Genomic DNA, 26,613 nt, shown 5'->3' with positions numbered 1-26,613 from the left:
GGCCTCTCACCCACCTGCAAGTGTCCACGGCCGTCCAAGGAGAAGGGGAGGCCCCAGCGCCTGAGGCCGGGCACCGTGTGGCTGAGGCTGCTGCGGAGCTGGCTGCCTGGTGCGCTGGTGGCCACGCCCTCCAGGCCAAGGGCCGCATCCAGCTGACCCCCGGAACTTCGCAGCATCATGCTCACTGAGAAGTTGGAAGCCACGTGGGTGTGTGACAGGAGTATCCCTGCCTCGGAGGAGAGCCCTGGGGGCGAGAGGAACCACAGAGATGGCATGCCCCACGGGAGCCAGAATGGGGTCCTTGGCAGCCCGCCTTCTCTCTTGAGGGTCCCCTGAGCCCTGAGGCGAGCTCGCCTCCCAGCTCCTTCCTAAGACCACAGTGGCCACACCTAGCAAGTAATAGGCCCCATGTCCCCTTTGGATTCCTCGCTCCCTAAAGGTAGGGATGGGCTCTTAAGAAGCAAGGGTCTGATCCTGTGCTCTCACCTTGCTGTACCTTCAGGCACCCCCAGGCCCATGGAATTGTCCCCAAGAAGCTAGAGCTGGGGGTGTCTGAGCTATTTCCTAACTGTGGTGCCAAGAACATTCTGGAAGTCCTGCTAAACCAGGTTTCCAAGCCCAGAAGCTGGATTCGGGGTGGGGAGTCCTGGGAAGAGGGGCAGGTGGCAGGGGCTATCTGCCCTCCAGTTTGGAGGTGTGTCTGTGGTGGTGGTGGTGGTGGTAGCTTAGTTGCTAAGTCGTGTCCGACTCTTTGAGACCCCATGGCCTGTAGCCCGCCAGGCTCCTCTGTCCATGGGATTTCCCAGGCAAGAATACTGGAGTGGGTTGCCATTTCCTTCTCCAGGGGATCTTCCTGACCCAGGGATCGAACTTATGTCTCCTGCTTGGCAGACGGATTCGTTACCACTAAGCCATCTGGGGAGCCTGGGTGTGTCTCTACTGGGTTGCAACTGGTGTTCTGGCTGAATAAGAGCCCAGGGAAGATGGAGGCACTGGGAGAAGGTGGTGGGGGAAGGAAATAGAGCTGGGAGGTGGATTTAGGGACTAGGGGCTCTAACTCCCTTGGTTGCAGGCCTTGGGAGTCTTCAGGGAAGGAAGCCACTGGGCTCTCTTAGCCTCTCCTACCTGCCTCACTCAAAGTGCTGATGTTGTGACTCAGGCTACCAGAGAGCTGGCCGTGCCCAGGGCCCCAGGTGCAGGCCCCACCCAGGGCCAGGCTGGCCGTGTCAGCACGGAGGCTGGCCTGGCCCCCGAGGCTCCCCGTCTGGGCCTGCAGCCGCCCGCTTAGCCGGAGCTCTCCTGGCAAGGCCTGGCTGCTGTTCTGGGCAAGGATGCAGGTCACACTGTGCATGCTGGTGCTGTTCCCCGCCCTCTCATGCTTGTCCCGCAAGAGGAATCCCAGCATGGCTGAGTCGGCAGTGACCTTGACAGTACCTGCAAAGGATGGGAAATAGTCTGAAAAAAGAAGGGGGTCAGCCCAGGGCACTGGGCTGCTTTGGGAAGGAAGGAATAGAACCCAGGGGCAGGAAGTTTCTAGATCCAAGATGTAACGTTAACTCATGTCAGAGAGAGCATATCTGAGAACAAGACCAAATGAAATCAGCTTCCCCTGCCCCCAGGATGCTCTGAGGACCAAGCAACCTAATTCACAAATAAAACAGCTTTGGCAAAAAAGCAGTAAGCCTGATAAGGCATGTCTGTTAATACCAGCGCTACTGAATCCTGCTCAAGAGAGTCACATATCACCATGATGGAATGACCCCATTTTACACGCAACAAAACTGAGACCTGGAAATTTTGGAATTTTAGGGAGGAAAAGATGGCTCAGAGGTCTCTTCCACCCACCAAGAGAAAAAGATTTCATGCCCTTGACCCAGGCCATATATAAGTCATGCATTAGGGATATTCTTGCTCTTATCAAAACCATTTAGGTTTCCTGACCCTCACCAGTCTTCACTAGGGCCTTAATGTGGTCCAAGGGCCCAAGTTCCCTCCTGTCATTCAAGGTTTGACTCGGGGTCACTACCTCCAGGAAGCCTTCCTTGACCCTTCTGCAGCCATAGGCCTGGTTAAACACCCTCATTCTATGCTTCCAGACACCGAGCGCGTGCTAAACTCTGTTACAGAGTACTTTCCATACAGACAGAACTTTCTCACAGAATCTTGCCATCATCTTTTTTTACAGATTCTTTACATTGTAGGGCCCTGTGTCTCCATGTCCTCTAGGATGTTAACCTGTGTCCTTATCTGGAAAACATGGCTAATTAAGAGTAAAACTTCAATTGATAACTGTGAAGAAAAATGAAATAATGTCAATGGAATAATATAGAATTCAAGAATAAACCCACCACAAATGCTCAGTTGATTTTTGACAAAAGTGCAAAGTGGAAAAAGGACAGTCTTTTTAAAAAATGTGCTGAATTGATCGAAAGTCCACATGTAAAAAAGCTACCACGAACCTTGCCCAAACCTATACACAAATTAATTAAAAACTGACCACAGAAGAAAAGGGAACCCTCCAACGCTGTTAGTAAGAATGCAGACTGGTACAGCCACTAATAGAGGACAGTACGCAGGTCCTTAAAAAAAAGAACTACTATAGGGCCCAGCGATTCTTCTCTTGAGCATATATCTGGAAAAGATGGAAACTCTAATTTAAACAGATAAATGTACCCCAATGTTCACAGCAGCACTATTTATAACAGCCAAGACCTAAGGATCCATTAACAGATGAATGGATAAAGAAGACATGATACACACACACACACACACATATATACACACACAATAGAATATTATTCAGCCATAAAAATGAAATATTGTCATTTGCAGAAACATGGATGGACCTAGAGATTAATAGTCTTCATTTAGTATGATTACTAAGGGAAGTAAGTCAGACACAGGAAAAACCATAGCCTTGACTAGACGGACCTTAGTCGGCCAAGTAATGTCTCTGCTTTTGAATATGCTATCTAGGTTGGTCATAACTTTCTTCCAAGGAGTAAGCGTCTTTTAATTTCATGGCTGCAGTCACCATCTGCAGTGATTTTGGAGCCCCCAAAAATAAAGTCTGACACCGTTTCTACAGTTTCCCCATCTATCTCCCATGAAGTGATGGGACCAGATGCCATGATCTTCATTTTCTGAATGTTGAGCTTTAAGCCAACTTTGTCACTCTCCACTTTCACTTTCATCAACAGGCTTTTTAGTTCCTCTTCACTTTCTGCCATAAGGGTAGTGTCATCTGCATATCTGAGGTTATTGATATTTCTCCAGGGAATCTTGATTTCAGCTTGTGTTTCTTCCAGTCCAGCGTTTCTCATGATGTACTCTGCATAGAAGTTAAATAAGCAGGGTGACAATATACAGCTTTGACGTACTCCTTTTCCTATTTGGAACCAGTCTGTTGTTCCATGTCCAGTTCTAACTGTTGCTTCCTGACCTGCATACAGATTTCTCAAGAGGCAGGTTAGGTGGTCTGGTATTCCCATCTCTTTCAGAATTTTCCACAGTTTCTTGTGATCCACACAGTCAAAGGCTTTGGCATAGTCATTAAAGCAGAAATAGATGGTTTTCTGGAACTCTCTTGCTTTTTCCATGATCCAGCGGATGTTGGCAATTTGATCTCTGGTTCCTCTGCCTTTTCTAAAACCAGCTTGAACATCAGGGAGTTCACGGTTCACGTATTGCTGAAGCCTGGCTTGGAGAATTTTGAGCATTACTTTACTAGCATGTGAGATGAGTGCAATTGTGCGGTAGTTTGAGCATTCTTTGCCATTGCCTTTCTTTGGGATTGGAATGAAAACTGACATTTTCCAGTCCTGTGGCCACTGCCGAGTATTCCAAACTTGCTGGCATATTGAGTGCAGCACTTTCACAGCATCATCTTTCAGGATTTGAAACAGCTCCACTGGAATTCCATCACCTCCACTAACTTTGTTCATAGTGATGCTTTCTAAGGCCCACTTGACTTCACATTCCAAGATGTCTGGCTCTAGATTAGTGATTACATCATCATGATTATTTGGGTCGTGAAGATCTTTTTTGTACAGTTCTTCCGTGTATTCTTGCCACCTCTTCTTAATATCTTCTGCTTCTGTTAGGTCCAGACCATTTCTGTCCTTTATCAAGCTCATCTTCGCATGAAATGTTCCCTTGGTATCTCTGATTTTCTTGAAGAGATCTCTAGTCTTTCCCATTCTGTTGTTTTCCTCTATTTCTTTGCATTGATCGCTGAAGAAGGCTTTTATCTCTTTTTGCTATTCTTTGGAACTCTGCATTCAGATGCTTATATCTTTCCTTTTCTCCTTTGCTTTTTGCCTCTCTTCTTTTCACAGCTATTTGTAAGGCCTCCCCAGACAGCCATTTTGCTTTTTTGCATTTCTTTTCCATGGGGATGGTCTTGACCCCTGTCTCCTGTACAATGTTACGAACATCATTCCATAGTTCATCAGGCACTCTATCTGTCAGATCTAGACCCTTAAATCTATTACTTACTTCCACTGTATAATCATAAGGGATTTGATTTAGGTCATACCTGAATGGTCTAGCCGTTTTCCCTACTTTCTGCGATTTAAGTCTGAATTTGGCAATAAGGAGTTCATGATCTGAGACACAGTCAGCTCCCGGTCTTGTTTTTGCTGACTGTATAGAGCTTCTCCATCTTTTGTTGCAAAGAATATAATCAATCTAATTTCGGTGTTGACCATCTGGTGATGTCCATGTGCAGAGTCTTCTCTTGTGTTGTTGGAAGAGGGTGTTTGCTATGACCAGTGCATTCTCTTGGCAAAACTCTGTTAGTGTTTGCCCTGCTTCATTCCACATTCCAAGGCCAAGTTTGCCTGTTACTCCATGTGTTTTTTGACTTCCTACTTCTGCATTCCAGTCCCCTATAATGAAAAGGACATCTTTTTGGGGTGTTAGTTCTAAAAGGTCTTGTAGGTCTTCATAAAACCGTTCAACTTCAGTTTCTTCAGCATTACTGGTTGGAGCATAGACTTGGATTACCGTGATATTGAATGGTTTGCCTTGGAGACGAACAGAGATCATTCTGTCGTTTTTTTCCTGTGGTCATGTATGGATGTGAGAGTTGGACTGTGAAGAAGGCTGAGTGCTGAAGAATTGATGCTTTTGAACTGTGGTGTTGGAGAAGATTCTTGAGGGTCCCTTGGACTGCAAGGAGATCCAACCAGTCCATTCTGAAGGAGATCAACCCTGGGATTTCTTTGGAAGGAATGATGCTAAAGCTGAAACTCCAGTACTTTGGACACCTCATGCGAGGAGTTGACTCATTGGAAAAGACTCTGATGCTAGGAGGGATTAGGGGCAGGAGGAGAAGGGGACGACTGAGGATGAGATGGCTGGATGGCATCACGGACTCGATGGACATGAGTCTGAGTAAACTCCAGGAGATGGTGATGGACAGGGAGCCCTGGCATGCTGCGATTCATGGGGTCACAAAGAGTCGGACACAACTGAGCAACTGAACTGAACTGAGCTGAAGTCAGACACAGAAGACGCAATTAGAGAAAAGTCCAACAGCAACAAAGACCCAGCACAGCCAATAAATGAATAAAATCACTTAAAAAATAAAAGACTAGCCATAGATATTTTCAAAATACATATCTGATAAAGGACTTGTATAAATGATTCCCACATTCAATAAGAACCCAAGCAACTCAATTTTTCAAATGAGCAACATGTGTATTTGTTTTTTGGCCATGGCACCACGAGGCCTGGCGCTCTTAGCTCCCCAGCAGGGATTGGCCCTGTGCCCACTGCACTGGAAGCTCAGAGTCTTAGCCTCTGGACCACTGGGGATTCCCTAAAGTGGGCACAATGTCTGAACAGACACGTCACCAAAGAAGATTTACAAGTGACACATAAGCCTATGAAAAGATGTTCAACAAAATTAGTCATTTGTGTGCTTAGTTGCTCAGTCGTGTCTGACTCTGAGACCCCATGGACTGTGGCCTCCTGTCTCTGTCCATGGGGATTCTCCAGGCAAGAATACTGGAGTGGGTTGCCATGCCCTCCTCCAGGGAACCTTCCTAACCCAGGAATCGAACCAGGGTCTCCTACACTGCAGGCAGATTCTTTACCAGCTGAGCTCCCAGGGAAGAGGGAAATCCACATTAAAACCAAGATGAGATACAATTACAAACCAATTAGAACGATAAAAACGAAACTCAACACCGAAAACTGACAGTACAAATCGCTAGCAAAGACACAGAGCAACTAGCATCCTCACACACTGCTGCTGGGAGCAGAGAATGGTACAGCAACTCTAGAAATAGTCTGGCCGCGTCCTATAAATATATGCTCGCCATACAACACAACAATCCCATTCCTAGGTATTTACCAAAGAGAAGTGAAATCACATGTTCCCATAAAAACCGGTAGACCCGGCATGATTGGAGCTTTATTCATAATTGGATGACTGGGGGCTTCCCTAGTGGCTCAGCTGATAAAGAATCCACATGCAATATAGGAGACCCTGGTTCTATTCCTGGGTCCAGAAGATCCGCTGGGGAAGGGACAGGCTACCCACTCCAGTATTCTTGGGCTTCCCTGGTGGCTCAGCTGGTAAAGAATCTGTCTGCAATATGCGAAACCTGGGTTCAATCCCTGGGTTGGGAAGATTCCCTGGAGAAGGGAATGGCTACACACTCTAGTCTTCTGGCCTGGAGAATCCTATGGACTATATAGTCCATGGGGTCGCAAAGAGTCGGACACGACTGAGCGATTTTCACTTTCATTCATATTTGAAAAATACTAGAAACAAGCCAAATACCTTTCAGCTGTGAATGGATAAACTGTAGCAGTGGGACTTCCTTGGTAGTCCAGCGGTTAAGAATTCTATCCAAGTTCGCTCCCTGGTTGGAGAACTAAGATCCCACATGCCATGGGACAACTAAGCCCACGTGCCCAACTACTGAGCCCGTGTGCCGCAACCAGAGATACCATATGCTGCACCTAAGACCCGATGCAGTCAAATAAATAAGTAAAATATTTTTAAAGCTGCAGCATATCCACACGATGGAATACTGCTCACCCACAAAAGGGGGAAAACTACTGATACGTACAACTTGGCTGAATATCAACCACATTATGTAGGGCAGAAGATGTCATACTCAAAGTTTCCGTACGATACGATTCCATTCACGTGACATCTTGGAATAGCCCAAGCTACAGGGACAGACAACTGGGTGGCTGCCAGGGACAGGGGGTGGGGCAAAGGCTAACGACAGCGAGCAGCAGGAAGGGACTTCTGGGGGAGACGGAACTGTTTTGCATCTGGTACGTTGGCGGGTGCACCGCCAGTTTATCAGAACGGAAAGGGTTCTTCCCTGTATGTAAATTGTGCCCCAAGAAGGTACACCTCCATAATTGCCTTCTTTGGAAGGCAGAAATAGAGACACAGACGTAGAGAACAAGGTATGGATGCCCAGGGGGGAAATGAGAGGGTGGGATGAACTAGGAGGCTGAGATTGGCATATATACACGACCATGCATAGAACAGGAAACTGATGAGAACCTCCTGGGTAGCACAGGGACCCCTACGCAATGCTCAGTGGCCACCTAGATGGGAAGGAAAGCCAAGGAAAGGGGATATATGTATAGGTATAGCTGAATCACTTTGCCGCACAGCAGCAAATAACACAACGTCGTAAAGTTGGTTTTTTTTTAAATAAAGCAACATGTGTTAAGATCAGCATGCGAGTCTGTTATCAGCTGCAAATGACAAACTTCAGAAAGATGAAGGGGAGACCACCAGAGTAAATAAAAGTAAACTTGAGAACAGTGCCCTGATAAACCTTTCTTTATTTGATCAAGTTTTTTCAAACCTATGTCATACAGTCTTAGACAGGTATTTTATTATGCAATCTGCTTTCTTTTTTTTTTAAGTGGACCATTTTAAAAGTCATTACTGAATTTGTTACAATATTGCTTCTGTATTATGCTTTGCTTTTTTGGCCACGACGCAAATGGGATCTTAGCTCTCTGACCAGGCATTGAACCTGTACCCGCCTGTGTTGGAAGGCAAAGTCTTTACCACTAGACTGCCAGGGAAGTCCCTGCCATTTGGTTTTACCACAATTTAACCAATTAGGAATTAGGAGGGTTCGTGTTAATATTACTCCAAGATAGGAGAATGATTCTGTTTGCCTGAGGTTGGTAGAAAAGCAGAGTCTTTAGTTTCTGAAAAACTGGGCCCCGGACAGATGTTCAGCCAGGGCAATGACGGTCAAGGATATTTGGGCTAAAAAATCCCTTTTTGTGAAATCCCGACTTTTGGAACCTTGTAGTTTCACATAATCAAAAAATAAATACACAAAATTGATAGATTGGAAACTTGAAAATGGAACATAAACAGAAGCCAGTGAACCAATCGTACTTCAAATGATTAACAGCATCACACATGATGGGTGGGAGATTAACTGCAACTAATGTTTAAACACCATGTTTGTATTTATTTTTTTGTGTTCAGTCATGTCCAACTCTTTGAGGCCTCATGAACTATATACCCCACCAGGCTCCTCTGTCCATGGAAATTTCCAGGCAAGAATACTGGAGCGGGTTGCCATTTCCTACTCCAGGCGATCTTCCCGACCCAGGGATCGAACGCATGTCTAGTACCTCTCCTGCGTGGGCAGGCAGATACTTGACCACTAGCGCCACCTGAGAAGCCCCATTTGGATTTATACCCTCAGTCTAAAGACAAGAAGAAGTCTAAACAAATACCGAATTCTAGTTAAAAGGCTTTGTTTTCTCAAAGATATAGGTTAGTAATTCTGACTACTTTCTATGTATTCTAGGGCTGAACAAATAAGTAAATATATTGTGGATAAGGAGAGCCAGATTTCTTACTGTTCAAGAGAGGAATAAGAAACATGAAAGGGGGGAAGAAACAGAATGAACTTTTTCATGATGGACTGGAATTAAGAGCATCAGTGTGAACCAGTAATTGTAAACATACACCCATAGACAGAAAAGATATGTGTGTATGTATGTACTCATCCATCTATTTTCTTGGTCTGTTCGTTGAGAAGGCCTAGAAAGACTGATAAACACATCTAGATCCCAGATCTTAGTTTTTAAATACTATTTCGCACAAAAGGAGTCAGGAATCCTTGGAGAAATGGCTTGTTCCGTATCAGGGAAAGTATAACGTGAGACTGAGACATTTTTTTGGCCATAAAGGAAGAAGTGGCCAAGGTATGATAGGAATATATCAAAAAGACACAGGAGATTTAGCTCCATTAATGGTGGGATGGTGGGGACACTTCAATTGAGTAACCCTCTCAAGGTAACAATTGCATGTTCTGAACAAAATATATGAAACAGTTACCTGAAGTGACTGCAGAGTGACAATGGAGGGGAGTCAACACTTGGAGGAAAGGACCAGCAATAGTTGAGCTGCATGTTTTTACTCTTCTTGGTGCTGAGAAGGACGAGCAAAATTCAGACAGAAATCCATGGTCTTACCAATTATAGAATCAGAGAGCAGAGTTCAGGGTGATGATAGTGAATGGAAAGTGGAGTGAGAAATTCCAGAGAGAGCCACAGGAGAGAATCCCAAATTCTACCTATGAAGTCTATCCAGAGGTAATCCTTGAACAAGGGTGGGACAGACTTCTAAGCAGACCTGCTAAGACAAAAGAGTTGAAAATTATTTCCACTGCAGGCCACCAGAAGAAAGAGAGTCTAGATTTTGAGACCAGCCAAGTTTACTGCATGCTAAAATTTTTTTTTAAATAATAATACTCTTCAGAGAAATAGAAAATAATCAGAGTCTTAACATCACTCAAAACATCTAAAATACAATCTCAAATTACTCAATGTACAAAGAAATAGTAAATGTAAATCACATTTAAGAGAAAGGGCAATCAATAATCAAGGGGGATCAACCTCAAGATGACCTAGACACTGGAATTAGCAGACAAAGATTTTAAAACAGCTCTTATAACCATGTTTGAAAATATAAGGAAAATATTCTTGTATTGAATGAAAACCAGAAATAAAAATAACCTAGTGGTGATTCTAGAACTAACAAATATTAAATCTGTGATTGAAAAAAATTATTGGACGATCTAAAATTTTTTTATTGGGGGGGTGTTTGGAGAAGAAAGAGCTAGCGAACTTGAAGATAGAGTGATAGATATTTAAAGCAAAGAAAAAAAGGACTAAAAAGATCAACAGAGCCTCAGAGATCTGTGGAACAATACACAAACTTCTAAAACATGTGCAATCGGAAACCACAGAAGAGGACAATGAGAACTGGTCAGAAAGAAATCTTTGAAGAAGCAAATATGAAAGTTTTCCAAATGTGTCAAGAAATATACAATTTAAAAATATCCTTTAAGAATTAAGGCAAAATAGGACCTTTTCAAATAACTAAAAATTAAGGAGATTTATTGTCAGTAAGCCAGCCTTCCAAGAAATGCTAAAGGTGATTCTTTATACTGAAGAGAAATAATACCAGAAACTCTTAAGTAGAATGTGAAAGAATATACAAAGGCATAGTTGAAAGAGGAATAGATAAGTTAAAACTGAGTTCTAAAAATTCTTAAAATCATCAGAAAGAAGGCAAAAGAAAATAATAACAGAGGAAGAAAAAGCATATGATAAAGTAGAAAACAAACAGCAAAATAGTTGACATAAATCTAATCATATCAACAATCATGATAAACATAAATCGACTAAATACTATAGTTAGAAAGCAGAGACTGCCAGACATAAAGGTACATAAAGCAAAATCCAACTGTATGTGGGCTATAAGAAATGTACCTTAAATATAAGGAAGTAAATATGTGGGAAGAAAACGGGTGGAAATATATATATATATAGTGCAAATGCTAATAAAAACCAAGAGTGGCAACATTAATATCAGACAAAACAAACTTCGAGACAAAGACCTGTGGGAGAGACAGCAGTCCATTTCATAAGGATAAACCTGGTCACTCACTAAGAATAATAATCATATATGCTTATACACCTAGTACCACTATGCAATGCACATACATGAAGCAAAAACCAAATGAACAAACTAGAGAAATCCATACAGTCGGCAAGTTTACCACCTTTCTCTGATTGATACAATAACCAGGCAAAAAAATTCAGTAACAGTATATATCAGAACAATACAGCCAAGCATCTTGACCTAACTAAAATTTATAGCACATTACACCCAACAACACTACAGAATACAAATTCTTTTTATTGCATAAGATGTGTGCACAAGATAGACACAGATTGGCCTATAAAACAAGTCACAATGAATATTAAAGGACTGATCCTACAGAAGAAATCCTCTGGCCATAATGAAGTTAAATATTACAAAGCTATCTAGAAAAACCTCAAATATTTGGAAATTAAGCAACATAGTTCAAATACATGGCTGAAAGAAGCAATCATAAGAGAAATCCAGAAATATTTTTAAATAAATCATAATAAAAATAGACAACATCAAATTTTGTGGGATGCAGCTAAAGGAATATGTATGGTTTTACATGCTTATATTAGAAAAGGAAAAAGGTCTAAAAGTCAATGGCTTGAGGATCTGCCATAAATAAATCATAAAATGCACAGCAAAGTAAACCCAAATTAAGTGTAAGAAAGGAAATAATAGCAATAATGTCTGAAGTCAGTGGAACTGAAAAGAGACAACAAGAAAAAAATAACAGAACATTTAAAAAAATAACATTTGGTTCTTTGAACAGATTAAAACAATTGACAAAATGCTAGTTAGACTAATAAGGAAGAGAGAGATGGAACATAATAATGACTGTCAAGAACAAAAGCGAAGGTATCATTATAGATACCTTAAAAAGATTATAATACATATAACAAACAACTACCAATATAGCTGACGTCTTAGTTGAGATGGACAAACTCCTTGAAAAATAGAACTTACACAAAATGATAAGGATGAAATAGAAAATATAAATAGATTTATAAATCTATTCATTTTCTAAAAAAAAAAATTCCACAAAGAAAATTCCAGACGGCTTCTCTGGTAGCATCCATCAGACAATTACAGGAGTGTTCACACCCATCTTGCACAAGCTCTTTCAGAAAATAGAAGGGAATAAAGTACTTCTCAACTTGTTTTATGAAGTTAGCATACAAAGGGAAAAGATGCTTAACAGTGAAGAAACTTAGCAGACACCACTTTAACCAAGTAATCAAGACTGATGTCACCAAGAGTATAGGGACAAACTGACACCAGGTGGCACTCTGCCAACAAGGCTTTTTTGAAAGCATGTAAGGAAGCATCCAACAAAGACCACATGAGGGATATTCTACAAACTGACTGCCCTGTACCCTTTGAAATGTGATCATGAAAGAGAAAGAAATACAGAAGAACTGATCCAGAATAAGAGACCAAAGAAACAATACAACTAACTGCAATGCACAATTCAGGATTTTCTTTTACTATAAGGGACATGATTGGGACATCCAGTGAAATCTCAATAAAGTCTGTAGCTGACAGCAATATATAAATGCTAATTTTCTGAGTTAAGAACTGTATTGTAGAATGTAGGAGAATGTCTTTATTTTTTTGGAAATAAAACCACAACTATTTAGAGGTGAAGAACTATTATGTCTGTAGCTTATTAAAACACAGTTCAAGAATTTAAAAATTTTAGGGACTTCCTTGGCAGTCCAGTGGTTAAAAACTCCATGCTTCCTTTGCAGGGGGTGTGGGTTTGATCCCTGGTTGGGGAACTAAGATCCTGCATGATGTGCAATGTGGCCCAAAATAAAAAATTTTGTATGCAAATAATAATGTTCTATACACACATATACACAGAGGGAGACAGAAAAAGAGAATAAAAATGATAAAGCAATTGTGATAAATGTCAATAATTAGTGAAGCCAGGTAAAGAGCCTCTGGGATTCTTTGCAATCACTTTTCTGTATGTCTGAAATCATGTCAAAATAAAAAGTATTCGATGTAGCCACTTTGAAAAATAGTATAGAGATCCCTCAAAAAGTTAAAAATTGAACTACCATGTGATCCAGCAAATTCACTTCTGGGTATTTATCTGAAGAAAATGAAAGCATTAATTAGATCAGATATATGCACCCTTACCTTCATTGCTAAATGAAATCATTCATTTCATTTCTAAATGAAATTTAGAATATATCCTTCATTACTAAAGTCCTGAATTTTCATTGGAAGGACTGATGCTGAAGCTGAAGCTCCAATATTTTGGCCACCTGATGTGAAGAACTGACTCCTTGGAAAAGACCCTGATGCTGGGAATGATTGAAGGCAGGAGGAGAAGGGGATGATAGAGGATGAGATGGTTGGATGGCATCACCAACTCGATGGACGTAAGTCTGAGCAAGCTCTGAGAGTTGGTGATGGACAGGAAAGCCTGGCATGCTGCAGTTCACGGGGTCGCAAAGAGCTGGACACGACTGAGCGACTGAACTGAACTGAACCTTCATTGCAGCATAATTTACAATAGCCAAGACATGGAAGCAACCTAAGTGTCCACTGATAGATGAATGGCTAAGAAGATACAGTATATATACACATAATGGGATACTACTCAATCATGAGAAGAATGAGATCTTGCCGCTTTCAACAACATAAGGGCATTATGAGGGACAAATACTATATGATTTCACCTATATACAGAATCTTAAATAAGTGAACAAACATAAAACAGAGACGATGCAGAGAACAGGCAGGTGGTTGCCAGGGGGGAGGTGGGCCAGGGTGGGGGGAGACAGAAATAGGTAAGGGAGATTAAGAGCTACAAGTTTCCAGCTGCAAAACAAATGAGTCATGGGTATAAAATGTACAGAATGGGAAAGTAGTCAATAACTATGTGATATCTTTGTATGGTAACATATCGTAACTAGACTCATCCTGGTGATCAGTTTGAAACATACAGAAGTATCCAGTCACTATTTTGTGTAACAGGAACCAACAGTGTTGTAGGTCAATTACATTTCAAAAACAAACTCATAAAAAAATGAGATTATTCAATAAGTGGTTCTGGGGAAATTGGACAGCTACATGTAAAAGAATGAAAGTAGAACATTCTCTAACACCACATACAAAAATAAACTCAGCATGGACTAAAGACCTAAATATAAGACCAGAAACCATAAAACTCCTAGAGGGAAACACAGGCAGAACACTCTGGCATAAATCGTAGCAATATTTTTTTGAGTCTGTCTCCTGAAGCAAAAGAAATAAAAGCAAAAATAAACAAATGGACTCTAATTAAACTTGGAAGCTTTTGCACAGCAAATGAGATCATCAGCAAAACAAAAAGACAACCTACTGAATGGGAGGTAATGTTTGTAAATGATAAGACCGATGAAAGGTTAATATCCAAAACACAAACAGCTCACATAATTCAACATCAAGACAAGGCCACACAATCTGAGTCAAAAATGGACAGATGACCTGAATAGACATTTTCCCAAAGAGGACATGCAGGTGGCCAATAGGCACATGAAAAGATGCTCGACATCATTAACCATCAGAAAAATGCAAATTAAAACCACAGTGGATATCATCTCACATCTGGCAGAATGGCTATCATCAAAAAAATAATAATAATAACAAATGTTGGCAAGCATGTGGAGAAAAAGGAAAACCCTCGTGCACTGCTGATGGAAATGCAAATTGGTGCAGCCGCTATGGAAATCAGTATGAAGGTTTCTCAAAAATTAAAAATAGAACAACCATACGAACCAGGAATTCCACTCCTGGGTATATATCCAAAAAGAAAAAAAAAGAAAATATTAATTCAAAAAGATATATGTATCCCAATGCTTATAGCAGTGTTATTTACAATGGCCAAGATATGGAAGCAATTCATCCATCAACAGACAAATGTATTAAGAAGATATAATACATACACACACACACACACACACACACGAATACTACTCAGCCATAAAAAGGAATGAAATTTTGCCATTTCCAACAATATAGATGGACTTGGAGGGTATTATGCCAAGTGAAATAAGTCAGCCAGAGAAAGACAACACTGTATATCACCTATATGTAGAATCTAAAAAATAAAACAAAGTAGTGAATATAATGGGAAAGAAACAGACATACAGATACAGAGAACAAACTGGTGGTTACCAGGGGGAGAGGGAAGCGGGATGCAGGATTAAGAGGTAAAAACCATTATGTACAAAGTAAAAGAGCTACAGGGATATATCATACAACACGGGGAATGTAGTCAATATTTTATAATAACTTCAAATGGAGTATAACCCTTAAATTGTGAGTCACTATGCTGTTCAACAGGTAACTTATATAATATACATCAACTATGCTTCAATTTAAAAAAGGTCACATTTATGGTTATCAGAGGTGGGCAATGGGGTATTGGATGAAGGCAATCAGAATGTACATGCTTCTCGAAGGGAATACAAGTTGGTGCAGCCACTGTGCAGTTTTGAGCCAGGACGGGGGTTCTTCAAAAAACTAAAAACAATATTACCATATGATCCAGCAATCCCACTCCTGGGCATATATCTGGACAGAACTATAATTCAAAAAGACACATGCACACCTAAGCTCACAGCAGCACTGTTCACAAGAGCCAAGACAGGAAACAGCCTACATGTCCACTGACGCATGGAGGGATAAAGAAGACATGGCGCACGTGCAACGGAATACTACTCAGCCATAAAAAGAACAAAATAATGCCGTCTGCAGCAACACGGATGCAACCAGAGACCCCCGTACTAAGTGAAGTCAGTCAGAAAGGGAGGGACAAATACCAGATGCTATCACGTATGTGTTGTGTCTAAAATATGACACAAATGAGCCTATCCATGAAACAGACATGACTTAGCAACCGAACAACAAGCACAGCAAAACAGAGACAGAATCACGGACACAGAGTAAGAAGAGATCTGTGCTTGTCCAGGGGAGGGGGCTGGAAGAGGGATGGAGTGGGACCTTGGGGTTAGCAGAGATGGATATATCATACAAGATCATATTATGTTATGTGACTAGTGGTAACAATATGTCACTATGTTATATATTCACTATCCTATGATAAGCCATAAAGGGAAAGGACATAAGAAAAAGAACGTATATATAACTGAATCACTTTGCTGTACAGCAGTAATTAACAACACTGTGAATCAACTATACTTCAGTAAAACATTTTTTAAAAGGTTCGAACTTCCAGTTATAAGATAAAGAGGTACTAGGAAAGCAATATGGATGCTCAGTCACTGAGTCCTGTCTGTCTCTTTGAGACCCCATGGACTGCAGCCTGCCAGGCTCGCTGCCCATGGGATTTCCCACACAAGAATACTGGAGTGGGTTGCCATTTCCTCCCACAGAAGAACGTCATATACAACATGGTAAATATAACTAACATTGCTCTATGTCATATATGAAAATTAAGAGTATAAAATCCTAAGAGTTCTCCCCATAAGAAATTTTCTATTTCTTTAATTTTGTGTCTAAATGAGATGATGGATGTTCACTAAACCTACTGTGATTATCATTTCCTATTGTATGTAAGTCAAATCACAATGCTGTACACAAACTAATATCGTGCTACATGACAATTATATTTCAATAAAACCTGAAGAAAAACAAATTGTTAGAGGGACTTCCCTGGGGGTCCAGGGTTAAGAAACTGCCTTCCAGTGCAGGGGATGTGGGTTTGACCCCTGGCTGGTGAACTATTCATTGGAAGGACTGATGCTGAAGCTCCAATACTTTGGCCACATGATTCGAAGAGCTGACTCATTGGAAAAGACCCTGATGCTGGGAAGGATTGAAGGCAGGAGGAAAAGGGGGCGACAGAGGACGAGATGGTTGGATGGCATCACCAACTCAATGGAAATGAGTGTGAGCAAGCTCCAGGAGTTGGTGATGGACAGGGAAGCCTGACTGCAGTCCATGGGATCGCAAAGAACTGGACACGACTGAGTGACTGAACTGAACTGGTGAACTAAGATCCCACATGCTGAGGGGCAACTAAGCCCACGTCCCACAACTAGAAAGCCCATATGGCATAAATGAAGAGCCGACACGCCACAACAAAGACCTAGCCCAGCCAAAAAATAAAACAAGTGTTAGAAGGGAAAATTGCACTCAGCCCTCTTCCTGGATATTTCCAATATCCATTAGCATGTTAAGGCTCTGACAAGTCCTGTACAAGGTAGCCTGTTTAGTTTGGTTTTCAATTTTTAAAATGTGTTGCATAATTTAAAAAAAAAATAAGATGTACAAAGAAATCATGGGTATTCATACAATGGACTACAATGGAGAAATGACATTTGCTACTTGTGACAACATGGATTAATCTCAAAACACAACAAAACCAGTTTGTACTCCACCCTCCAAAAAGAAAATTACTCAGTCCCATGTGTCTCATCCAGTCACTCCCTCTGTTTAGTATTTACACAGCAGGAGACTCATTTTGAAAGTGTTACTTGCTCAGTGGTGTCCAACGCTTTGGTGACCCCATGGACTACGGTCTGCTAGTACCTCTGTTCGTGGAGTTCTCCAGGCAAGAATACTGGAGTGGGCTGCCATTCCCTTCTCCGGTGGTTCTTCCCAACACAGGGATCGAACTCCAGTCTCCTGCATTGCAGGCAAATTCTTTACCCTCTGAGCCACCAGGGAAACCCAAAGAATACTGGAGTGGGTTGCCATTTCCTCCTCCAGGGCATCTTCCTGACCCAGGGTTCGAACCTGTGTTTCTGGAGTCTCCTGCACTGGCAGGCAGATCCTGTACCAGCTGAGCCCCTAGCGAAGTCCGAGGTACTAACCGCTGACCAAAGGGCATCACGAGTGTGTGTGACGCTGGAACAGAGCATCTGTGGACTTGAATATGTGCAGGGTTTCATCTACATGGAGGACCCACCGAGAGTGCTCGCCCACGATCCCACAGTGCTCCCCGGGCTCTCACCCTCTCTGAGCACCTCCTTCTGCTTCAGCACCCCCACGACGGTCAGAAGACGGGGCAGGGCTGCCCAGGCGGCCACTGTGTGCTGGGCTTGGCTCCGCAGGGTCAGGACCCAGCCTCCTCTCCGCTCCTCGGAGGCCTTGAGGAAGAGCTGCACTGTGTTCTGGTCCAGCAGGGCTTTGGAAAACAGCCAGATCCTAGGAAGGAAAGTGATGGAAGCATGGAAAACATTAGCATCTATCTTTGCAGCAAACGGTGTTTTTCCCTTTCAAGTAAGCCAGTCTGGCCCTATGAAGTGCGTTCCTGAACCCCACGTTCAGACCCATCATGGGATCGCCTTACTGGGCCCTCAGCCTGCAGGGATGCAGTGTAACAGCGGGCTCAGATCACAGGCTTTGAGGTCAGCCAAGTGGGAGGTTGAATCCCAGCGCTGCTGCCCACTCACCGTGGGGCCTTGCACAAGGACACAACCCCCTGAACCTCAGTTTCTTCTTCTGTAAAGTGTAGGAAAGCGTGGAACTACTGATGCTGAACTGATATTGCTAATGAGTTATCAGTCTATGTTATTACGGTGAGCGACGAGGGACAAAACAGTCCCAGAAAGCCTGTTGTTACAATTCCTGGAGAATCAGGGCAGGTGACAGGGTGCCAATCACCCACATGTTTTTTTGTTTGTTTGGGTTTTTTTCTTTTCTTGACTCAAGTCACATAAGGCTTCCCAGGTGGCGCTAGTGGTAAAGAACCTGACCGCCAACGCAGGAGCTGCAGGAGACACGAGTTTGATCCCTCAATAGGGAAGGTCCCCTGGAGGAGGGCATGGCCACGCACGCCAGTATTCTTGCCTGGAGAATCCCATGGACAGAGGAGCCTGGCGGGCTATAATCCATGGGGTCGCAAAGGGTCGGACATGACTATAGTGACTTAGCACACACGAAGCATGTAAACACTTACTTTCCTGACTAGGGATCGAACCCATGCCCCCATGTTGGAAGTGCAGAGTCTTAACCACTGGACCACCAGGGAAGTCCCACATGGTATGTTCTATATATGACACCGTGGGAGAGGCTTTCCATGGGAATACCAAGACCAGGGACAAGATCAGCCATGCTTTCCCTGGTGCACACTCACACACGTGTGAGTGTGTATGTATGAGTGTGTGTGTGTGAGTATGTGTGAGTGTGTGTGTGTGTGTGTGTGTGTTTCCCTAAGGAAAGGCACTATTTACAAATAATGCCATTGTTTGGTTTCTTACTTTACAATGGCTGCTAGGGAGCTCAGAGTCAAATCGTCAGCTCCACTCTAGAAAAAGGCACGCATTTCGTTTACTGATGCCACTTTGATCATCTTCCCATTTTTCCTTCCCTTCACCCTAATTTCCTCATGTATTTTTTTTTGAAACCCAGAATAAGAATTGGTAAGCTGTGGGCCAAAACCAGCCCACCTGTATAGTAAATAAAGTTTTATCCGAACTTGGCCACTTGCGTTGATTTACATGTTGTCTACGATGCTTTTGTGCTACAATAGCAGAGTACCTGCCACAGAGAGCATGTGGCCTGCAGATCCAAACATATTTACCATCCTGTCCTTTCCTGAAAGTTTTCCAGTTCTTGACCTAGAACAACGTACATTTTCATAATCTACCTCAAACCCTTTGAAGTTTGGGAATAAGGTTTCCCAGGAGGCTAGGCGGTAAAGAACCTGCCTGCCAATGCAGGAGGCACGGGTTCAATCTCCGGCCCCGAAGATCCCCTGGAGGAGGAAATGGCAACCCATTCCAATATTCTTGCCTGGGCAATCCCATGGACAGAGGAGCCTGGCAGGCTATAGTTCACTGGGTCATAAAAGAATCAGACATAACTTAGCAACTTGACAACAACTGTGAATGCTGTTATAACTAAAAAAGAAAGGAAAATAGATCAAAGTGGAAAACTGAATGTCTCCTCCCTCCTCCCTTCTACCCCCTCAAGCCTTTAAATCAAGAATGGCACAGATGGTCCCATCCCGTTCAGCGATGGTCTCAGGGGGCACTTCTGGGTGATGATTTCCCATCTCCCAGGACTTCAGCCCTTCAACCTCAGAGGCCCCCTCCCTCCTTGAAGCCACCTGGGGATGGTCACCTGGCTGGGGCGACCTTGCTGGAGAGCTGCAGCTGAACAGCCCTGGGGGCTCTGAGGACCTCCTGGTGTAGGAGGATGCTCATACCCCAGCCCCGGGTGTTCTTCCGGCTATCCTGGCTAGCACTGGCCTCCAGCAGAACCAGCTCCTCGCCAGACACGTGCACAGACAGGGAGCTGTTGACGCCACGCTCTCTGTAGCGCCTGGCAGCCGCCTGCACCTGCAGGGAAAGAGGACAGAGTTTAGAGGCAGGGGTGTTGGGGGTTCTTCCCTGATGCTCCAGTAGTTAAGAATCCACCTTGCAACGCAGGGGACAAACTAAGATCCCACATGCCACAGAGCAACTTAGTGTGCGAGCAACAACTGCTGAGCCCTTGCAGCTCAAGTAGAGGATCCGTGTGTTGCAACGAAAGATCTCCCATGACACAAGGAAGACACCACGTGCCACAACTGAGACCCAACACAGCCACATGATAAATAAATACATACTTTCATAAAACAGTAAAAGTGAAAGCATTAGTCACTCAGTCATGTCCGACTCCTTGCGACGCTATAGACTGTAGTCTGCCAGGTTCCTCTGTCCATGGGATTCTCCAGGCAAGAATACTGGAGTGGGAAGCTATTCCCTTCTCCAGATCTTCTCAACCCAGGGATCAAACCTGGCTCAGTCTGCATTACAGGCAGATGCTTTACCATCTGAGCCACCAGGGGAACCCCTCTTTTTTAAAAAATATAATAAAAAAAAAAAAAGCAGAGGAAGGACGGGAAGGGTCTGTGGGATCTGGGTATGTAGGAGGGCCTCTTCTTCCAGGAAGTCATCCCGAGTCACTCTAGCACTGAGCATCACCAAACACAGTGGACAGCAAACACTCAGGAAGAGAAATAAGACAGAAGGAAGAACAGGGGGAAGCCTTCCCTGACCCCAGGTCCCTGCCTAGGAACAGGATCACCTTGTCCTTCCCACTACCTATGAGGTGGGATTTCTATCTTACAAATGGAGAAACTGAGGCTCAGAGACTCACACATTCAACCTGGGCCTGCCTGGCTCTAGAACTCATGCTTGTGCCTGAAATAGGGCTGCTGGGGGGAGCAGAAGACCCCTGGGCAATTCAGTTACAGAAAAGGATGCTCCACAGTGCCCCTTGGGGCCCAGAGAAGCCCTAGAAGCTCTGGAGGTCAAAGGGGAGAGTGTCTGGTGCATAAGCAGGGGCCACACTTGGGGTGAGTTCCCTGGTGGCTCAGAGGGTAAAGCGTCTGCCTGAAAGGCAAGAGAGCTGGGTTCCATCCCTGGGTTGGGAAGATCCCCTGGAGAAGGAAATCGCAACCCACTCCAATATTCTTGCCTGAAAAATCCCATGGACAGAGGAGCCTGGTGCAAGCTACAATCCACGAGAGTCGAACATAACCAAGCGACTTCACTTTCACACCTGGGGTGAGGTTGGAGCAAAGGTCTGGCCCGGCTCCCCAGGGTGATGGGGGGAGGAGTAGGGTGTGAGCGGCGAGGCCCACTCTTCCACCAGCTCTGTAGGATCTGAAGCCCACTTCCTGATCTGGGCCTCGGTTCCCCCACTACAGGGTAGAAACTGGCCCGGCCCAGTCTGCACATTACAATCGCATGGGGAGCTTTTACAAGTATGCCTGGCCCCTCGCTACTTGAATTGATAGACAGTAGTGTTCCCCATGCAAGGCAACAGTATTGAGTGATAAAAGGAAATGAGCTATTAAGCCATGAAAAGACACAAAGGAATTGTAACAGCACACTCTAAATGAAACAAACCAATCTTTCACTTCAAGGCTACAAACTGAATGATTCCAACTGTGTGATGTTCCCGGGGAAAAGGGAAAACTAAATATACAGAAAATGGTAACTGGTGGCCAGAGGGTGAGAGAGAGGGAAGGAGGGACAGAGGAATCACAGAGGATCTTTAGGGCAGTGAAGCTACTGTGTATGAAACAGCAAAAGCTGATTTATGACATTATGCACTTGGCAAAACCCACAGAATGTATGGCACAAAGAGAGAACCTTAAAGTAAATGACGCACTTTAGTTCGTAATGAATTAATATCGGTCCCTCCATTTTAGCAAATGTACCACACTAAGGCAAGACGTTTGGCTCATTTTTTAAACATTCTCCTTTTATCTATTTATTTTTTTATTTTGGCCATGCCATGCAGCATGCAAGATCTCAGTCCCGGGCCAGGGATCAAACTGGTACCCCACAGCAGTCGAAGCACAGTCTACCTCTGGACCACCAGGGAAGTCCCACAAGATGTTGACAAGTGGGAAAACCGCGTGGAAAACAGGCGTCTGTGAGAACCCTCCGTACTTTCTGCTCAATTTTCCTGTAAACCTAAAACTGCTGTAAAAACTGAGATTTATTAATTCTTTAAAAGAGTGCCTGGGACACCCTAACCAATCAACTCAGCAACTCCAGGCTGCAGTCCAGGTATGTTCTGTTAATAAAACTGCCCCCACCTGCTTCTAACATGCAACTGAGGCTGGGAACTTGCAGGGGACACCGTGTCTTCTCTGATTGACTCTGTGGGCCCAAGAGGTCTTGTGGAGCATGCATTCTCAACAGAGGCAATATCGCTTTAAATGCATAAGTGGTTCTGGTGAGGGGGCTTTGGTTAAAAAAATAATAAATTCTTATACAAGGCGCAGATATGCATCCACACATAACAGAAATACAGGACATGTGTGGACTTATATTTTCATAGAGGGGACAATTAGGGAAAAAGTGTCTAACAAGCCTCCTTGGTCGGGGATGCAGTAATGAAAATTAGGTTGAGAAACATCAGTGAAGAGATACCTGATGTTTTGCGGGGGATGGGTTTGAGAAGGCTGGGTTCCTGCCACCCAGGTCCAGCACTCATTCAAACACAGAGATAATGTGAGCAAAGGCTCCTGTTGTTTTAAAAAGTAATAATATACTCAATACTTTTAATGGCCTATATGGGAAAAGAACATTAAAAAAGAGTGGAGATATATATACATATATGAAGTGAAAGTCGCTCATTCGTGTCCAACTCTTTGTGACCCCATGGACTATACAGTCCACGGAATTCTCCAGGCCAGAATACTGGTCTGGGTAGCTGTTCCCTTCTCCAAGGGATCTGCCCAACCCATATGTATAACTAAATCACTTCGCTGTACATCTGAAACTAACACAACATTGTAAATCAACTATACTCTAATTTTTAAAAAAGTAATAATAAAGCCTGAATCCATTAGGTGACCCAGCACCCAAGGTTCCAACAGGACTCCTCCTCTCTCTCCATGAGTGCTGGGGCCACGCTGGGCTCCACATCCAGACTGCCTGGGTGCCCATCCAAGACCCTCCACTTATATGCTCCATGACCTTGTACAGGGCACATCACCACTCTGTGCCTCAGAGTCTCATCTGCCAAATGCCGAGACAGCAGCGCCACGAGGCATCCACGAGAAGGTCCACGTCAAGGGCTGAGACCAGAGCCTGGCACACGATAAACAGTCAAGGGCCATCAGCTCCCATTATAACTGACTTCGGCAATGGCACATTTTCCAGTCTGACAGGTGCCATGATTTTATACATCTCAAAAGTGAAAAGGCTGCCGATGAGACAATGAACCAGTGTGGGTCTGAAGACACATCCTGATTTCAGAGATACCAACACATGTGAAAACACACCTCTGAAAGCGACCAGCTTCCATTCTTCAGAGCCCTTCTCGGGCTCCCCTCGAGTTGTCAAAACCCACAGGCACAGGACTGAGGCTACCGCAGGCGTTTAAAAATTGCTATCGAATTCTGGTCCTCATCGCAGTGGGGGCTACCCACCTACACCTCCATGTCCCCAGCCTGCAGCCTAATTCCCATGTACACAGCATACTCTCAAAGCAACCAAGGTGGGGGGCTTTCTACAGAGCCGGCCCTGGAGGAGCAGAGCACCGCCCTCCCACCTGCACGCCTCTCCCTGCCTCTTCCTTTCTCTGGAGAATGAAACCCTATGTGTTTCTACCCCACACTGGGCAAAATACTCTGGGATCTAAAAAGCCATTCTGAAGGCTTATACAGTTTCTTCCAGACCCAACCACAGGGCAGGGTTTTGAGGACAATTCTGCCTCTCTCCTTTTTCAAGGGTGAAATGTGATCCTTTCACCCTCCAGGGAGCTGAAAACCCTTCTTGCCTGGACAATCACTTCCAAATGACGGATTTGGAAATCTCCTTCCCATCTGTTCTTGATTCTGGAGGGGCTGTCTGGCTAAGCTTAGCATCGTGGTGTGGCCCTCCCCCTGCTCCCTCCCCTCCATCTTCCCTTCCTTCCGCTCCATCTCCCAGCAAGCTGGCTGCTCAAAGACAACACTTGGCAGGTAACTGAGGTCATCCTGAAGGGACCACCATCTGTACCTGGAAGTCTGGAGGAAACGTGGGTCCACGGGGACATCTGAGCTGCAAGGAAACCACCGAGTGGGAGTCAGATCCATTCAGCTGGACCGAGACCTGTTGGGAGGGGGAAGTGGAGAAAGGGTGAGGGGGCCAGAGGGAGCAAGGAGTGAGATGCAGAACCCAAGAAGGTGGCTGGCTGGGCACTGAGGAGGGACAGGTTTGGGACAGGCCCCACAGCAGATGCCTGAAGCCGCCATCCTTCCAGGACGGTTCTCAGCCTAACTCTTACAGAGACTGCCTTACCTGGAAGCTTGAGAAGTGAGGCCCCAGACACAGGGCTGAGAGGACAGCTCTTGGACTACAGACCACATCCTCCCCCTGCCACGGTGTCTGCTCATGCCTCCCGTGTTTACGGCTGCCATTTATTTGACCCTGACTATGAACCAGGCACTGGGAAGCTGGTTTTACAATCATCATCTTATTCAATCATCACCCCTGCTCTCACAGGCTGGCATTACTATCCTTCTTCACAGGAGGAAAAACTAATGCTCAGCGAGGTTGAATAATTTACCCAAGGTCACACAGCAAGTCAACAGTGGAGCTAGGATTTGAACCTGAAAGCTCCTTGGAGGTGGGAACAGAAACACAGTCATCCGTGCAGTCTCAGTACGTCGCACAGAGCGTGGCATGCAGCAGAGACGCTATCTATGTATGGTGAATTAATGAATATACCCACAGTGGCTGCTATATATTCACCAAAATGCACTTCCTTTCCCTCTAGGACATATGGCTAAAACTACATTTCCCAGCCTCCCTTGCAGCTGGGTGGGGGTCAAGTGATGAGTTCCCACCAGTGGAATTACTTATGCGCCTGAGAACAAAAACCTCTGCAAAATTCTCACCCTCTTTCTCCTCATCTAGCCTGCTGGGGCAGAGCCACAGGGTGGTGGGAGCCTGGGTCCCCGAGCGACTGTGTGGAGTAGACCCACAATAGACTGCGACATGACTGCAGAATAAACTTTCACAGTAAAGCAAACTTTTGTCACAGAGGTGCACGCTGATTCACCATAGGCACGCTGCCAAAATAAAGCCTGTGCTATCAGCTTGCCAGGGCTGATAGCCCTGCCACCTCCCATACAGGACACCCGCATGCTAACATTAAATCCCCTCCTCCCCCAGCTAAGAGGCAGAACTCAGTCTTCTGACCTGGGACGTGACGTTGCGGTTGATGGTAGCTCGTGCATCCACGCCACAGTCAAATGCTCCCTCGTGACTCTGTCTGAAGACAATGTCCCCGTCCACATTCAGGGCTTGGGGAAACCTCAGCTAGGAAAGAACAGACAGTACCTTTTACTCTCGCCAACAGTCGAGCTCTGCTTAGAGGTCACCAACCAGCATTTGCCCAGCCCAGGGATGGGTACCTGGAAGGAGTGAGCCACGTCCAGGGCCAGGTTATGCCAGACTTCACCACGCTGTGATCTGTCATGGTGAAGAGCCTTCACGTGCAGCAAGACTTTCTGGTTGACTTTCAGAGTGGCCTCGACACCTCTGTTCTTAGCCTGTACAAGAACCAACGGCCCTGAGAGAGGGGACTTCCCATCTCTGAGTGCCTGCAGAGGCCACCCTCGGAACCCAGCAATCAAAGTGGTCCCAAGATTGATGGGTGAAAGCAGTCTACACTGAGCCACTCACAGGAAAGAAAGTGGGGCAGGTGCCCAGGAGGGCCTTTGATATATATGGTAAACTCCAGCGCCCACAGGTAGGGCGAGCAGGGTAGGCTTGAGGGCCTGTGTCTCATTCACAAGGGTGATTGTTCTAGTCACTGCTGCAACTGTAACACTCAGCATGGCACCAGGTGCATAGTAGGTGCTCAACGAATATCTAGACAAATGCAGAATCGCTAGTTGTAGTTATAGCCTGAAATCCCAAAGCCAATGCCATGCTAAGTGGAAGAATGTTTAATTTCTGGCAGGCAGAAAAATACCCACCTTCCCCAAAATGTCCATGTCCTCAACCCTGAACTCTGGGAATCTGTTACTTTACAGGGCAAAAGAGATTTTACAGTTAAGGATCTTGAGATGGGCAGATTATCCTGGATTATCCAATGAGCTGATCACAAGGCTTTTTTGGTTTGTGTTGGATTTTTCTTTTTGGTCAAACAGCACGTGAGATCTTAGTTCCCTGACCAGGTGTTGAACCTGCGCCCTC

The 26,613-nt window shown here is 44.5% G+C and overlaps 1 protein-coding gene across 1 annotated transcript in view; it reads right to left on the bottom strand.

Annotated features, from left to right (window-relative positions):
* The window catches only part of LOC128060070 (uncharacterized), a 188,897-nt gene that overhangs the window by 83,269 nt on the left and 79,015 nt on the right, over nt 1-26,613 (bottom strand). Inside the window, exons 34-40 of the mRNA XM_052652297.1 lie at nt 25,827-25,964; nt 25,612-25,731; nt 24,427-24,519; nt 20,042-20,259; nt 17,928-18,121; nt 1,126-1,434; nt 15-244 (exon numbers count right to left, since the gene is read on the bottom strand). Coding sequence (XP_052508257.1) covers nt 15-244; nt 1,126-1,434; nt 17,928-18,121; nt 20,042-20,259; nt 24,427-24,519; nt 25,612-25,731; nt 25,827-25,964 — 1,302 coding nt within the window. The remainder of the gene's footprint in view (nt 1-14; nt 245-1,125; nt 1,435-17,927; nt 18,122-20,041; nt 20,260-24,426; nt 24,520-25,611; nt 25,732-25,826; nt 25,965-26,613) is intronic.

The sequence above is a fragment of the Budorcas taxicolor genome, chromosome 2 (genome assembly GCF_023091745.1).
Source record: "Budorcas taxicolor isolate Tak-1 chromosome 2, Takin1.1, whole genome shotgun sequence".
Lineage (NCBI taxonomy): Eukaryota > Metazoa > Chordata > Mammalia > Artiodactyla > Bovidae > Budorcas > Budorcas taxicolor.
This window is presented reverse-complemented; position numbering and strand designations above follow the sequence as displayed.